Below are 18,030 nucleotides of genomic sequence, written 5' to 3' on the forward strand. Positions count from 1 at the left end.
TCTCTGTACATGTGTCAATTACAAGAAAAGCACTGAACAAGAATGGTGTTCATGTAAACTACTGCTCTCCAAAACAAAATTGCTGCAAATCCCAAGTTTGCTAAAGACTACCTGGATGTTCTCTGTTGCTTGCGGGACAATGTTCTTTTTGGCCAAAATTTGCTATGTTTGGAGGGAAAAGGGCACTGCACACGAACACCAAAAATTCATCCCAACTGTGAAGCATGGTGGAAGGAGATCATGGGTTGTGGCTGCTTTGCTGCCTCCAGGCCTGGACAGTTTGCAATCATTGAGGGAACAATGAATTCAAAACTATATCAAGATATTTTACAAGTGAATGTCAAGGTAGCAGTCTGTTATGTGAAGCTTAATAGAAGTTGGTTAATACAAGACAATTATCTGAAAGACAAGAGTAAATCAAGAATGGTTTAAAAAGAACATTTGTGTTTTGGAATGGCCGAGTCAAAGTCCTGAACATTATCCCACTGAAATGTTGTGGAAGGACCTGAAGCAAGTAGTTCTTGCAAGGAAGCCCACCAGTAAGTCAGAGATGAAGCAGTTTTGTAAAGAGGAATGGCCTAAAATTCCTCCAAACCGATGTGCAGGACTGAGCAATAGTTTCCAAACCATTTGGTTGAAACAATTGCTGTACGGGGGTGGGGGGGGTCACACCAGTTCATTTTTCCTCAGTAAACAATTGAGCATGTATAAAGCTTTTTCTATTATTTATGTAATTGGGTTCTGTCTGGTTTAAGGACTTGCATGAAGATCTGATCACATTTTAGGTCAGATTTATGCAGAAGTAGAGAAAATTCTACAGGGTTCATAAACTTTCTAGCACCACTGTACTTGTATAATAAATTTACTTTGAAATTTGAATCTTTGTTAAATGAAATATATTTAAGATCTTTATAATGTATGTCCTAAGTAACTCATCTTTGGTCCAGAAAACAATTCTAACAAGTGTAGAGTCTCATTCTCTCATGAATATATAGTCAGACTATTTTTTGTGATGTTTCATGTAGATTGTTACTTAAGCTTTAATCTTATATCTATTACCCAATTTTTCTTTCTGCAAAATAAAAGTGAATTACAATCCGTGCTTTCTATTTCGTGTGTTGCTATTTGGTAGGCTGAACAGAACGCCTGATACACCCAGCTCATTCCATCCTTCATCCCACAGTACTGTACCCTCATCCCTGCCTTTTCATCTGTTTCCACCTTTCGCCCACCAGACTCTTGCCCCACCCATCTCATATATTGGCAAATTTTCCTTGTCCCTCTCAGTCCTCATGCAGGGTCTCAACCCAGAACATTAATGTACACCTTTATCCCACACAGATGCTGCTTGATCTGCTGAGATCCTCCAGAGTTCTGCCTTTTGTTCCTGATCCCAGTATCTGATGTCGAGATAATTTTATAGTTGATATAGTACAAGATCTCCTGTAGATGGTGCCAAATTCAAAGTTACATCACAATAGAGGGAAACTACGGCACTGCAGCTAATACGATTAGTTGAGAGCACCATTCCTCTGCCTCCTTCTAATATTATGAAAAAAATTTTTCCCAATACTTTGAGTGTTTTCGTTTCATAGTTCAATTATTAAATAGGTCACAAAATTTGCAAAATGCAAAGTATAATCTTCAGTACATCTTTTTTGGAGCTATAAATGATTCCCTCAGTAATATTCTTCAAATAAACCATACGACTTACCATACCATTATTTTCTGTGGTATTTTAGCCTGATAGGTGGGTTGATCATACCAACAACAGGGACAAGGGGAGAATCACTGACAGCCAAACACAAGGTTATGCTCCACAGAAAATGTGTAAGTACAGAAAAGGCAACAGCATTCAAAGTATAAATTTGTGGCAAGTATTTGAGCCTGTTAGTGAACAGTCAATTGAGGACAAAACACATACCATCCACATGAAATTTGTTTTGCAGTTCCCCTCTCCTGCACAGACGCCAGCAATCCCACCCACACCCCTGCACACAAGGACTTTAATACTTTTTTTTAAGAGTGGCTATATAAATACCCCTTAATTCATCTACAAATGATTCATGATGTTGTCCAGCCTCCAGTCTTTTACATCAGAATGATAATTAAAATAACTCAGTTACAGCACTCTGAAACTAAATCAAGTCACTGAATTACACAGCATCAATATTCTATTTCACCATTTTGCAGAATGTGTTTTGTCTGATGTTCTGAGAAATTGATATCTTGGTAGACCCTTTCTCCCTTCTGGAGATAACAATCCATCCTCCTCTGATCACTTCTTTTAAAGAAACTGGTTAAATTATGCTGACCAGTTGTGATCATGCAATTCCAAAAATTCAATGAGATCTGGAACTAAGTGTCTGAGTGAGTTTTATGCTGTGTTAGGTTAATGGACTGAGACACTGCAAGCACTCCCATCTCACCTCTGGCCTCTGGACACCTATATTCTCAGTCCTTCAGGAGACAGTAGATTGCTCGGGCCAACCATTAAGCTCCTACAGACCACCATGTTTAGGATAGAAAGCTTGAGCCTCAATTTGTAGTTCAATCACTAAATGAAAGAATAAGGCAGACAATTCCCAAAACGTAAATAAACATTTATTGCCTATCAGGTTAAATCTACTATTTCAATAAAATAACATTAATCATACTTTCTGTACAATGGAAAATTAAAGAAAAACTACATCATAAACCTAACTTATTTACATTAGCAAAACAATGGTTACTAGCGTTATACACAACAATGGCTTTGTGTCAAATTTTATTAAGTCACTGCATGAAAGTGCACAACTTCCTTGCGGCACTTGACAAAAAGTATTGCACTGGTAATGACAGTAACTGTTAAGGGCTTTGCACTATCCTTTATCTAAATCAAGCAGAATGATTGTCTGCGTTTCACAGGTCTGTGAATTGACAATGTCCACGTCAGAGGTGCAATCTATTTAGCTCTACCCAAGACTTCAAGTGAAACAGAATTCCATTAATGATCCTGAATGTTTAACACAACTGCAGCATCCTGATAAACAAGGAATAGACAAGACTCAGAATAACTACACCACTTTCTGAGCAGTATTGAGTATTTTAAAATTGGATAATTAAATGCATAATTTTGTTATTTAAGAGACATTTTATTAATCAGTAGATTACGACTTGGTATTCAAACTCACTGTATGACTCTTTCTGTGCATAGAAATTGTCAAGAGTTACAGACATGGGATGCAAGACTGCTAAAATATCTATCTGTATCAAAAGGAGATTTTAAGTTGTCCAATTTCAAGTCTTTGCTTAACAAATTTTGAATTTTAATCTGGGTGCACAGTAAATAAAGGGGAAAATGTAAGAAGAAAAGATATCAGAGTGAGAATTCTTGTTATTTTTTAATTGGTGTAGAAAAATTCCAAAATGTCGAGCCCAACCCAGATCTACAAAAGGTTTTGTGTAATTCAACATTGATTTCTGTCCAGTAGCCTGATGAAAATTCCTGCACCAGAATAGAAATCCTAATGGCCCCAAGGTAAAACAGTCTGGCAGCAATCCCCATTTAGTTCACACCCAAAAAAATCCAAATAAAAACCTCCTGAATCAGGCAAAAAGGCTGCTGGCATCTATTGGCACACAACAGGTACCTCCAGGAAAGAAAATAGGAGGAGAAGAACAAGGAAGAAAAGAAACGAAATATTGCACTATGACATACAGCATTTAGTCTCACTAAGCTTTCTTAGCAAATTTCCAGAGTTTACACTACACAGAACCAAGTTACCAAAAGCCTGCACTGGAACAGCACTGAAGACATATAGCTACTTAAATATAAATCTTATACATACATACATATATATATATATATATATATAAAAAGTGGACTGAGATTTTTTTCAGAGAAACTAGTACAGTATTCAAGATTTTTCACAAGTACAGCCCAACTGAACCACACATTTTGGTCAATGCATTTAGGTCAGCTGGGTATTACTCAATTACAACAAACTGCTTCAGTAAAGACTAATTGGTATGAAACAATTATCCATTTTCTAGATCTATGGATGTTCAAGATATAAATGGATTGGAAATCAAATTAGAAAACGATAACTCTGTACCAGAATTAAATGTAGTTACTGCACTTCCCTCAAGTAATCACATAATGTTCTCGAATTCACAATTTAAAACACCTACAAACAAACTACACTAATTCAGCATCCACCAAACAGTAAAAATCGTTAGGGTACTTCTAAAATAAATGCAACTGAAGATACTTTACATTGTAAAAAAATAGAGTAAGTGTGATAAAATATTTACTGCGTTAACAATGAACAAAATTGTATTCCAAAGCAAAAATGACCAAATTTTAAGAGCCTATTCTATATTTAAGGCACTATTAAAGGGCTTCAAAACAGAACTTTGCCCTGAGAAAACTGCTTCAACATGTATCCAATGTGCAAATATACCACAGCAATTTTAAAAAGTTAGTACTAAAACCAAAATTCTTACAAGTCATCTGACTCATTTGTAACATTTAGAACAAATAGACAGTTTGTTTTATACAATTCTACCCCAAATATCAGCATATTCCAATGAAAAACTGACATATACTGGCATATAATCTGTTCTCCCCCTCTCAAGGGCACAACTCCAAATCTTCCCTTAGCAATTCAACACCTGGCAAGTATTGTGTAAAAACGTATTGTTTAAGAAATATTGAAGATCTGTCCTCGGCTGTAAACACAAGATACACTACTGTATTTTCAAGGAATGTCATCTTTTCATCTTTTGTCACAAAATAAAAATGTGAATAATTTAATACTGGTGGTTTTTCCACTGTTATTCAAAGTAAAAATGGATGCTATTTTCGGTCAAGACAAAAAAGCTCCATTCAACAAGACTGTCAGAAGTACCAGTGCTCAGTGCCATCATTTATAAACTTGCAAGTGGAATTCTTCAGACTTTAAGCAAAATGTGTGAAACACTACTGAACGTTTTTTTAAATACTGTATAAATCTGAGAGGTTTGGTTTTAAAATTTAGTTGCAATTGTATGCAAAAAATGTTAACAAATTAACTAACATTGCATTTGAATTCTTAACTTGTACTGTTATTGTTTGCTTTTGGAAAGTAAATGGAGAATTAAAGCATTGATTCAGCAGAAGAATGAATATAATTTAAGCATTTCCAGATTGCTGATCTTCAGAGCTCCTGCATTGAAAGGACTTAAAACAAGGGATGTAATTACAGTGAAGAAAATGTTAAATTGCTTGATTAAAATAGGAATCAATAACAGGACACATCAGTACTCAAGTAAACCAGAATGTTAATTGCTGCAGCTACACAATATATAGCTCTGTGAACAATATCTTGGATGTATACATATGTACATTTTTTGTAGTTGGTACTTGTTAAAGAGTAGCTGGAGCTCAGTCTGGCTAATTTAGCAACCTATTTATATAACATTCTGCTTTTACTTCATTGAATTGTTTTTGGTATTCTAAAACGAATGTCATCTTTTGAGATGCAGTTGGCAGAATTCCAACACATGGGGGGGGGGGGGGGTAGGGAAATGACAGGTGACAGTGGGAATCTGTGCTTACACGTTAGTACACTATTGATGTTAGCTAGCAAAATCTGCAAGTTTCATGCATTAGGATTAGATGGTCTTTTCAATAGTTGTAATATTGGTTCAATTAGCTACATGTATCCAGGAACCAGGGCGGGGGGGGTGGGGAAATCAAACAGTCGACTACCGCTTTGATATAAATGAAAATCTGCAGAGACGACTGTCCGTGTGCACGTTATGACACTGCCATTGTATTACTGTGCATATGTAGACATTCCATAGTTTAACAGAATATAGATGCCACAAACTCAAGATGTTCCAGCAGCTCTAATTCTTTGCGGAATCAGGAAGCTGTTACGAAGCAACTTTCATAGGTCTCCATCAGAAGGTGGTTGACAAAGGCGGTAGAGCCTAGAGAAAACATTTAAAGGAATTACAAATTTAATATCTATTTTGTCCTGTGAAGAAAAATAACAAGCATATTCTTTATGAGAGGAAAAAGTCTTGGAATTTCAAGATATGACCTGTCCTCTAGATGATTAATAAAGCACACTGAGCAGATGAAGGGAAAATTGCTGAGGTAACAGAAGTATACACCTGAATCAAGAATCTATTTCACATTCAGTTTTCTATTTCCTTTGGCTGCTAACATGTGATCACCCATTTTGCAAGTGGACAATTTCACCTCTTGCATTCCAAATTTTCCAGAAAAAACTTTTATGGCTTTCCCAACAAATCCTACCTCATCTAATACTGGAATGAGAAGAAGTTAGGCTTACAATTTCTAAGTTCTCTAAAGAAATGGACATGCTCCTTAAATATGCAAGCAAACCCAGTTAAAATAATATTAACAAAATCCTTTGCAAATATCTGTAAAGCTCACTTTTGATAATAATCTATATCCCCAGATTGTTTGTCACTTTGTCACATGGTGCGAGCAGAATCATCTGCAGCTTAAAGTGAAAAAGACTAAGGAGCTGGTGGTGGACCTGAGGAGGTCTAAGGCATTGGTGACCCCTGTTTCCATCCAAGGGGTCAGTGTGGATATAATGGAGGATTACAAGTACCTGGGGATACGAATGAACAATAAACTGGACTGGTCAAAGAACACTGAGGCTGTCTACAAGAAGGGTCAGTGCCATCTCTATTTCCTGAGGAGACTGAGGTCCTTTAAGATCTGCCGGACGATGCTGAGGATGTTCTACGAGTCTGTGGTGGCCAGTGCTATCATTTTTGCTGTTGTGTGCTGGGGCAGCAGGCCGAGGGTAGCAGACACCAACAGGATCAACAAACTCATTCGTAAGGCCAGTGATGCTGCGGGGGTGGAAATGGACTCTCTGACGGTGGTGTTTGAAAAGAGGATGCTGTCCAAGTTGCATGCCATCTTGGACAATGACTCCCATCCTCTCCATAATGTACTGGTTAGGCACAGGAGTACATTCAGCCAGAGACTCATTCCACCGAGATGCAACACTGAGCATCATAGGAAGTCATTCCTACCTGTGGCCATCAAACTTTACAACTCCTCCCTTGGAGTGTCAGACACCCTGAGCCAATAGGCTGTTCCTGGAGTTATTTCCACTTGGCATGATTAACTTATTATTATTTATGGTTTTATATTGCTATATTTCTTCACTATTCTTGGTTGGTGCGACTGTAACGAAACCCAATTTCCCGCGGGATCAATTAAGTACGTCTGTCTGTAATAGTACTTCTTTCTAGATCACCCCGGCTACTGGTACATCAATATTAGCTGAGTAGAGCACCAAGTCAAAGTTATTTTTAAGCAGATCAGACTACTAAAATGTCAACTCTTCATCTTTGCACTTTTACAGAAATAGATCTGGGCTGGTTCTTGAACTAATCATGTCAAATTCCATACTGGAATAAAAGATAAATGCACCTATTATATACCGGCTTAGTTACATTCCGAGAAGTCGATTTTGTTTAAAATAATTTTTTTACTTTCCAGTCCAAGTCTTAAGTTGTCATTTCTGATTATTATTCATTGAGTCAATTTAAACATGACAACTCACTGCATCGGTAACTAAAGTTACACAAGATGACTGTGGGACGAAAAATATTTCAGAGAGATACAGAGCATCTTTACTCAAAAGAAATGAGTGGGTTGGGAAATATTTTTTTTGAGTCCAGGCTGCTGATAGAAGATTCTCAAATTATGAAACTCAGTGTGCAAAACAGAAAAGAAATATCAGGCTTTAGGTCTGGACCAACTTGCAGAAGCTTAGAGAAGCAAAGTGATGGAACAGACCAAGGATTAAAATAACGCATTGGCTGAGTAGACCTTTGAGGACAGTGGGTTGGATAAAAGACAGAACATAGGCTGTAGAGCCTTAGATGGGTTCAAGCTTAGACGGAATTGTCTACCATGAGTGACCTGGAAAATCTGACATTATGGGAATGGATAAGTGTTAGGCAGTAAATGATCTAAGAGGTATCCAATGTTGCAGACATGGAACACACACATGGTCAGAAGCTCTTCGTGGTTTCAAGAAATTTGTGAATGATCGAGTTCTGTTTCAGGTCGCAAGTAATGGGAGGTAAATAAATGCTCACCTAAGAACTAAACTTATCCAAGGAACTGAAACAACAGTTGTCTCCCCAGTGCTTAAATGAAGAAAACCACTGTTTTCTAAAAGACAATGTGTGACAAATCAGTAACAGCAAAGATTATGAAAGAGGTGAAGAGGCAGAGGTCAAAATCAACTTAAAAAAAGGCACCTGAGGCTTCTCTATGAATGATGTTAATTGACAGCTTGTCAAAAGTAAAAAGGAGCAAAAGATCCATTCTTCAAGTTTGCACTACAAATAACACTAGAACTAGAAAACAAGCATTTCGGGTTATTGCCTGGCCAAGGCTAGGTTAGTAAGAACAGAATATGGAACAATAAGGACAGTAATATCCTCAACTGTGGCAAAGCCTACTGACAGATTGAGAGAGATGAGGAGGGATAGTTTATTGTGCTCACCTTTGTTATGGGGGATTGCAATGCTATGGCAATGTGATTGAAGTTGATCAAAGTATCAAAGACACTTGACTGGAAACAACACCTTAAAATATTTAACATCCTCTCTGCCTCTTGAAATATTTGACACTTCCAATAACTAAACTGATGAAAACATGCTGAAATACTAGTTTTGTTATTCCTTTCTGAAATAAAAGCAACCACTGATGTAACTATTAAACCTCACACATAAATAGAGCAGCAAAAAATTTATAACTTACCTTGGTACAGACTGTGGCATCTTATCCATTACTTTTAAATTTTTGGCAGAGTTTTCAACTCTTGCACCCTGAAAAGTGAAAAAAAGAACAATTCCATGTGCTCAAGTTATAGTAACTTCATTGTATACTTAAGGAACTTAAGGCTTAGGTCATGGGTCTAATTAATTGGTATTTGAAGGTCGTACCTGTTTCCTCATAATGTCTGTGGCCTGCATAATGCATCTAGGTAAAAGTCCATGGCTACGGGCCAAAATGACTGCTTGCTCCAGGGTCACACTTAAAGTACTCCTGCATAAAATTATAGAACTATTAAACCAACATCTAGAGTACATTCACGAGATTTATGTAGAAGAGCCTGAGAAAATATAGTGCATTACACAATAAACTCCACTACAGAGATCCATTTTGTATTTCCCTTGAACAAATCCACAAATGTACAAGAGCAGTCCACAGGAATCACATTAAGCTTCTGGTAGACTGCCACTTACACTTTCTATCTCAATCTGCTCTCTGATTTTGGGCCTTCATATGACTTCAACAATGCAAGTACAACGAACATCAACTGATCTTTCAACGATCCCTCAGAACTTAGTTGTGAATTCCACTATTTCACACACCCAGCCTTTCAAGTTTATGTCAGACCCAATTAGATGCAAAGTCAACATTAACTGTTGTACTTCTCCCAGAAATGTTGCCTAACTAGTGGAATATTTCCAACATTCCCAATCATTTCAACTTTTTTTTTTAAGAACTGCTATGTTCTTCTGTTTCAGCATCGGTCTCATACACCTCTGTATTTTTACACCTCCTCAAATGAATCAGATGCACCTTCAACATCTTTCAACCAGCACAAACACCATCTATGTCATTCAGCCTTCTTGACTCCCACTTTTCTGTGTACGATCTCTTCCTTCCTCTCCTTTGCATCTAGAATATGTTTGCTTTCTAATGTTCCCTGACCTGGATGAAAAGGTAATCAACTCTCTCCATAGATGCTGACTGACTGGCAAAGTATTTCCAGCATTCTTTTATTTAAGATTTCCAATATCTGCTATTTGATTATGCTTTCCCACAGGCAAAGATGAATTTTACAAGGTTAGCATTTTGTCCCAAGATTATAAAGTATAAAATTCTACCATTATCTTTCCAATAATCTAAATAATTAAATATACATCTGGAGAGTTCTGGTTTGGTTGAAAACAAGAGGAATTTACAACAGTTTTATAATGCTAACATTTTTTAACCTTTGTTGGGAAATATCTCCATTTCAAACAATTTCTGCATTGTACGATCACACAGAGTGCATGAAACTACAGAAAACAATCTTTATTAACAGGATATTGGTTAGCAACAAACCCCTGGTGGAACTAAGCAGGTCAGGCACCAGATGGGTGGTCTGGGTCCAGAACCTGGTTAACCTAGATATGGCAAAATTTATTTTACAAATAAACAGCTACCCAACCTCACATTGCTGTTTTGGTAAGTTCTAAGCTGAAGCATACAACTCAGTAGCCACTTTATTAGGTACACTTGTGCACCTACTCATTAATGCAAATATCTAATCAGCCAATCACGTGACAGCAATTCAATGTATAAAGTCATGCAGACATGGCCAAGAGCCTCTAATTGCTGTTCAGACCAACCATCAGAATGGGGAAGAAATGGGATCTCAGTGACATTGACTATGGTATGATTGTTGGTGCGAGGCAGGGATACTGCTGATCTCCTGGGATTTTCACACACAAAAGTCTTTCAAGTGTACAGAGACTAGTGTGAAAAACAAATTTTCAGTAAACTGCACTTCCGTGGGTGAAAACACCTTGTTATTGAGGGAGGTCACAGGAGAATGGCCAGACTGGTTCATGCTGACAAGAAGGTGCCAGTAACTCAAATAACCACGTGTTACAACAGTAGAATGCAGAACAGTATCTCTGAATGTACAACGTATCGAACCTTAAAGGGGATGGGCTACAGCAGCAGAACACCATGAAGATACATAAATATACTCAATAGTCACTGGAACAGTGACTACTGAGGATATACAAGTTCTAAATTTTATTCTGTGCACATCAGTATGTCAAAGACAAACATTCAATACAGTAAAACAAAAATTGCTTTCTTTGTACAATTATCAAAAGGAAAACAAACCCAAAAGGTAAACAAGCTCTGCACAAGTATATTTTGATGGAAGTAACTGTTAGGAATGGAATAAGAAATTACAAATGAAACTGGGACTAACTAAAGCATATAATTGTTGCAGTGCATATAATCAAGTATTTGAGTTCAGTTTAAAAGTATAGGCTCTGCTGTAACAATCTCAGAATGTCACTTCCTGGCTTCACTCTTCCTCTACACAATTAGAAACAAAGGCACATGTTATTGACAATTCAAATGTCAGGTGGGAAGGCAGGTTTCACGAACTTCCTCCGTACCAAAGAACAATCTATACCTATATACAACAGCCATGAAATTGTGATTTCACAAATGCTTCATAACTAATTAATTGGCCATCTATTTAGACATAAAAGGTTCAATTTCCAAAAAGCATCATTATACAAACAGAATAGGTTAAGAAATAGTCAATTTTTATTTCTTTAAATAGTTTTGGTAAAGGATAAATGCTAACAAGGAAACAGGACTTGTTTCTCTTCAGAACACCTTGATCAGGTATACATGGGACCAGACTAATAGCCAAAATTACTCTTCAAAAAAAACACACACACAAAGTGTTCCAATTGAAGTTTCACAATTGCTTCTTCCACTAAAATTGCTGCACCAAACTCAGTGCCAAGTTCACTGTATCCGGTGCAAACAAGAGCTGGCATTTGATGATCAGCTTTAATCTGCAAGTGGCCTATGGTGTCCATTATATTCATGCTAATTTGTGGTACTGGGACATTCGAAAGCTTTGTAGCTTTTATAATAATGCAGAACATGGGTGTCATTTCCGCAGTTCCCAGAACTGCAGTAAAATCCTACTCTGTTGTTTTGAGACTGCTGGCAAATTGAAATTTATACTATTTAGACTTTGCTGACTTAGGCATTGTCACAAGATGATAGGTGGCCATATCCCTGGGGATACATTAGAATGAGAGGTGGCCTCAGCCAATAGTGTGTTCAAAGTTCTGGTTTAAGAATGCAGAAAAAGGATACGAAAGCTTTTGGCATTCAGTATCTGGTGACAGGAATGTGTAAGACTGACTAACAAAACATGGAAATAGCCCACTGTGTCCATCTACAGTAATCCCAATTGCCAGCATTAGGGCCGCATCTTTCTGTCTCTTGCCTAATAAAAGGGGTATAAATGCCATTTAATTGTCGCAATTGTCATTTCTCCAAACAGAAAACTCCAGATATCAACCAATCTCTCTGAAAAAAATACTTAACCCCGCAATAACTCTTTATAACCCCTATCTTTCACCTCAAACCTATACCCTCCTGATTTTAATCCCCTAACCATAAGAAAAACATTTTCTATCTTATTTATGCCTCTCATAATCTTACATATTTCTATCAGGTCCTCCATCAGTTCCTTCATTTCAGGGAAAACAAAGCCAGCCTCTACAGTTAACATTGTGGCGAATCTCCTCTGCACAACCATATCCTTCCATATAATGGCAACCAGAAATGCACATAATACCCCCTTGTGTTATGGACTAGTGTTTTGTAAAGTTGCAACATAATTACCCAACTTTTGCATTCTATGTTTCAGTCTGTCAAGTCAACTTGCCATATGCCTTTTTCACCACCCTATTGACCTGTTTGCTAATTTCAAGGAATTATGAACTTGAAAACATAGGTCTTCCTCTTAATCAATATTGCTTGACACCCTGCTGTTCACTGAAATTGGTCCTGCTCCTACTTATCTTCCCAAAATGTGTCAATCAGGATTAAATTCCATCTAATGATGCTCCACCCAACTTTCTAACAGATCTATACCTTACTGAAGCCTCACACAACCATCTTCCCTATTGACAACACCGCTGATCTGTGGTATTTGCACATTCGCTTGAGCAGGGATTTGCTACCATGATCAACAGTGGCTTCACTAGCAGTTTCTATGCTTCAACAATAACCACAGAACCGCCCATTAACACTTTGGATCACAGCATCTGTGTCACACATCACACAATCAGAAGCACAGTGTTCGAACAATCTCGGAAAGCTGCATCCATCACCTTATGTGGCTGGAGGACTGTCGACCATATTTCTCTTCAAATTGCAGAGAACTATAAAAACCACTTCAAAAGCTATATATTTTGTTATTCATTTGTTCATTAAAAAATCCTGCTGGAAATCTGGGCATTTAATCATCCATTCCCAACTTCCTGCAAGTGAAACAGATGAATTCTTTTTATGACAATCTGGTAGTCTCCTGGTTACAGTTGAGACTAGCTTTACTTCCAGATTGATTTAATTACTTGAATTTAAATTCCCCAAGTGAATTGGTGGAAGTCAAACTTGTGTCTCTGTAGCAATGGTCCCGAACATTGGCTGCAGGTCCAGTAACCTTACCAGTAAACTAAAGAAAACTATCAGCCCAGTTTACAGCTGCTAACACACAAAATGCTGGAAGAACTCAGCAGGCCGGGCAGCGTCTATTTAAAAAGTACAGTTGATGCTTCGGGCCAAAACCCTTCGGCAGGACTGCAGAAAAAAAGCTGAGGAGTAGATTTGAAAGGTGGGGAGAGGGGAGAGAGAAACACCAGGTGGTAGGTGAAACTCCACTGTTGGGATAAGGCCACTCTTAGGTTGGAGGAAAAGCACCTTATATTCTGTCTGGGTAGCCTCCAACCTGATGGCATGAATATCCTGTAATGCTCCCCCTTCACCATTCCCCATCCCTTTGTCCCTCTCTCATGTTATCTTCTTGCCTGCCCATCGCCTTCCTCTCCCCAGCTTTTTTCCTTCCTTCCATGACCTTCTGTCGCGTTCACCAATCAACTTCCTAGCTCTTTCCTTCAACTCTCACCTATTGCCTGGTGTTTCTGCTCAGATTTCCAGCATCTGCAGATTTTCTGTTGTTTGTGATTTGATTACAGCTCCTGATATGCCTATGTACTGCAAATTAACATTAACTCAGGCAGTGCTGTGGGTCTCCGGCTTTATACTATAATACCAACCATGAGGTCAGGATTGCAGCATTATTAATGAAGTGCAAGTGAGCAAAAGAAGATCTATTTCACAAATGTAAACACTCAACCAAACCAGACACACTGATATTTCAGGATTAAGATTATTTTTATGCATTCCAACAAAGACACTGCACAGCTTTAAAATACAAGCTGAGGCTAACTGAAAAGATATCAATTACCTCTGAATGCCAGTGCTGCACATAACAATCTGACAGGCTCCAAGCCGGTTGCAGAGTTCAGAGGATATTGGCAAGACTGCAATTCCGGAAAGATTACTACTCAGGTTTGTCACAGACGTCGAATGTTTGGGACCGATGTACAACTCCATAAGCCGCTGTAGTTCCTCTAGTGCATTCAGTGGACGCAGCAACTATGAATTTAAATAGTTAGTAAATCTTACTTTATTTTAGAAAACCATGAATGGCACCGTAGTTTAATGTTTGCTCTTTCTCAGTTCACCAGCCCTCTCCCCAACTAAAGACTAAGTTTAGATGTTGCTGCACAGGATCTTTACGGGATCAAATAAAGTTTAACATGGTGATTTCATAAAACTGAACTATATTTGCACCATCAAACAGAAAAGGCATCCAACACAATTGTTCTGTGTTTGTATTTCTGCTTCACTAAAACCTCTTCCCACCAATCATAATGTACTTTCATTCCATTCCCTCTCATGTTTGCTCTAAGCAACAATGGCTAAGTTGACAATACACAATATGAGAAATGCAAACTAAATTTATGTTTTAAGTGACAATTCAATAAAATAAAAAAGAAAGCTATAGACAGATTGTTATATTTTGCCACACTAAGAACCAATTTATTAGAAAAACTGTAGGATTTAAAAACTGAAACACTTTATTTGACAATGTTAATTAACCAAATTGATGATTTAATAGAGGATATCAAAAACACACTTCATTCAGTTTGTCTACTCTTCCCATGCAACTTACCCTATTTATCTTTACGGCTGTAGCAGAAGAATCAGAAGGCAAATTAGACCTTTCAAGATAGAAAGCCCTGCAGAAAGATCAAAACTTTAGAAGTCCATTTGATCATTCAATGAAGACACATTTAGAAATACCCCAAATGTAATCGCAATATTCAGCTTGCATCAGATCTAAAACTTGACAAGAGACGTGAGCATCATTTTTCTTCCCATTCCTCTCAGGACATGTGGCTCTTTTGAACATAAAGGATGGTAGTGGCAGTGTTGATTCCTAAAAGTAAAATTAAGCTACCCAATAACTCTGTCCTGGTAAATATTAACACCCACTATGAACCCAACTTTTGCTGCACAATTTTGGCTATTACTTAAATTGACCGATCCAAAATTCACCTACTGAGAATGGAATTCAAACTTAAATTAGGACAGATCCAGCAGATAAGCCTAGTGAACAAACTACCTATTAACCAAATACCAATTCTAAGCAGATTGAATATGTATTTTTTTTTATCTAATTTCAAAAATGTTTTTATATTTTAAAGTGCAAAGTACTCTTAATCCAATGTAAATTTTTCAGAAATCTTGATGTACAGAGAATTCATATATACACCTAGTCTGTTCACAAGATCCTGAATAGACTTAAGAATACTTGCACAACAGCTGATCTTCCAGAAGGTAAATTTGCTTTTCTCCCCCCAAATCTTACCTGAGTTTTCGGTGATAATATTTAACTTTATCAAGAGATGCTAAATTGATTTGCTGTTGAAGTTCTTCTGCTGTCGTATTTTCTGCATAACATTGACCCTCAAGAGCTAAGGGAAAATATTAGAAAATAAAATTGAAAAGGGGAAAAAAGCCTTGATGTAGCCTACTGTGGCTGGCTGGTCATCACACAAAACTACTGATTATGAACAATCAACTCCTTCAGGAATAAGAAGAAAGAGCATCTATTCAACACACAGCTTCCTAAATAACTTAACTGAAACACATGAATGATTTTATCCGATTTATTTTTCTTTAATTGTAATTAGTTTAATTTGGACTGTTTCGCCATAGAATGCATTTTATTACAAAGCACCATTTTGACCAAAATATATTATGAACTATAATCAGGAAACAGGTCAATTAAATTACAGTGATCTTATATAGTTTATATCATAGCATAAAGCAAATGGCTTATAAGGAAGAAGCTACAAGTGCTGTGACTCCTTACGAGTCCAACTACTGCTTAAAGAAAAAAATACACCAACAAAAAACCCCAATAATTTAAAGCATTCCTTAAATTAAGCATTCAGGAGAATGTAGAGTTTGTGGGATTATTAATACATACTCAAAAGGAAAGCTGAAATATTAACAGGAAAATATAATACCTTGAGTAAATAGTACTGTCTGCAATTTTAAGCTTCCACCATTCTGAAACTTGGAAGGCAACTCTGTAAAGTTGTGACTATAGAGGTAAAAAATAACTTTCAGTGCTTGCCGGCTTCCATCCACCTGATAAGTAATGTTGTTGTCTGTAACAATAAAATCAAGACCATCAGTGTAAACATATTTTGATTTCATATAACCAAAAATTGATTACCTGTCATGTCTCTATACACAACATAGGGTGGGTGGGATTACTGCTAAGCAATTTTTCAGAAGGAAAATACTTGTGAAGAATAACCTGCACTTTAAGTTTCAAATACTTAATAATCACAAACACTTCGTGATCATTAAAAACCTCATGTCCACACCTTTCAAAAACTCAGATATATCTTAAAGGCTTCAGTTCATTTCAACAAAGAACAAGAGAAAGAATGGATATTCTTCAAAGTCTGAGAGAGAAGAAAAAATGAAAACCAACATGCAGTGAGTCAGAAACTTAATACCAAAACTCTGCTAATTCAAATTGGAGGTTAGCTCAACAGAGATGTCAGATTCAGGAAGACATTTGGTTCTGTTTACCCTTCTCACAACTCCTGTAAAATCTTTCCAAATTAGTCCCACTCCACTTAGTTCTTTCTCTATAATAGCAATTTTTCATCTTCAAGTACTATCAAGTACTTTTAGAAAGGTATTGGAATCCACCGTCTATTCAAGCAATTATTCCATATAATTAAGTTCTATTAAGTGTTTCTCTTCTCATCTCCTGCTCTTTTGTTAAACACAACTATAGACCGAAAAACTTGGCAACTGGACTGCAAAATATTTCACACTGAAGACAAGTTCTTACAAGTTTTTTAGTTCACAGAGGCTCCAAATGTAATTGCTAATAAGACAAAGGATCCTTGGGTTGACCTCAAACTGGAGTCCTCTGCATCAATAGCAGTTTCTAGCTGTTAGAATGCAGATGAGATTTTTCCTTACAATATCTGGAATGGGTCAATGTCCAGAATGTGGGTAAAGAGAAATGAGAATCAGTGAATTTATTAGCACAAAATGTGACCATTCAATGCAATACACAAGTAATAGGTCCATTCAGCGTCACAATACTATCTTGAAACATTCATCCCTCTGGTTAAATTACAGGCCGAAAACATCAGTCACACAGTGAAGGACTGCATCCAGATGTAGGAAAAACCTCAAGGTTTTTCACAAAATCAATACGCTTGAGGATATTACAGAAATGCATAAAGTGTTTACAATCGTGTTTGCTTTAATAGAAGCATTTAACCTCAAGATGTACATTATTTTTAAAGCAGGATTAATTAATATTATATATTGTGAATATCAAAAGTTAATAAGAAGGCCAGGTGAGTGAACAGAAGAAATAAACATGTACTCAGATTTCACTGAACCAGACAATTTTGTTGGTGAGTTAGAGGCCTTTATTTAAATGAGGATATTCAAAGGATAAGTGGGGAGTATCTCCAATAAGTGGATATTATCAAGTCTTTTAAATCCCTTAAAAAGGTGACCTGCTCTAAATAACATTGCTCCTCTTATTTGAAACTTCCAGCCTAAGAACGAACAGCAAATTAAAATGTACAATAATATGGAAGATATGCCATACAGACATAAATGGAAAAATTACAGCTTTAAAGCTTTGACAAACTTCCCTTTATTTACTGAAATTACATATTTTACAGTTAGACTATAACCAAACCACTCCCAGTGCTTTTTTTTTAAACTTCTGCAAACAGTGGAGTTATATTTCATACAGTGCAAATAAGGCT

General features: G+C 36.9%; 1 protein-coding gene across 1 annotated transcript in view; it reads right to left on the reverse strand.

Annotated features, from left to right (window-relative positions):
• Window positions 1-2,588: 2,588 nt before the first annotated feature.
• prex1 (phosphatidylinositol-3,4,5-trisphosphate-dependent Rac exchange factor 1) overlaps window positions 2,589-18,030 on the reverse strand; it is a 197,201-nt gene continuing 181,759 nt past the window's right edge. The window contains exons 35-41 of the mRNA XM_059980583.1: window positions 16,243-16,386; window positions 15,579-15,684; window positions 14,880-14,946; window positions 14,109-14,299; window positions 8,980-9,082; window positions 8,795-8,862; window positions 2,589-5,958 (exon numbers count right to left, since the gene is read on the reverse strand). Of these exons, the coding sequence (XP_059836566.1) occupies window positions 5,916-5,958; window positions 8,795-8,862; window positions 8,980-9,082; window positions 14,109-14,299; window positions 14,880-14,946; window positions 15,579-15,684; window positions 16,243-16,386 (722 nt within the window). The 3' untranslated portion in view covers window positions 2,589-5,915. The remainder of the gene's footprint in view (window positions 5,959-8,794; window positions 8,863-8,979; window positions 9,083-14,108; window positions 14,300-14,879; window positions 14,947-15,578; window positions 15,685-16,242; window positions 16,387-18,030) is intronic.

This window comes from Hypanus sabinus, chromosome 9, assembly GCF_030144855.1.
Source record: "Hypanus sabinus isolate sHypSab1 chromosome 9, sHypSab1.hap1, whole genome shotgun sequence".
NCBI lineage: Eukaryota > Metazoa > Chordata > Chondrichthyes > Myliobatiformes > Dasyatidae > Hypanus > Hypanus sabinus.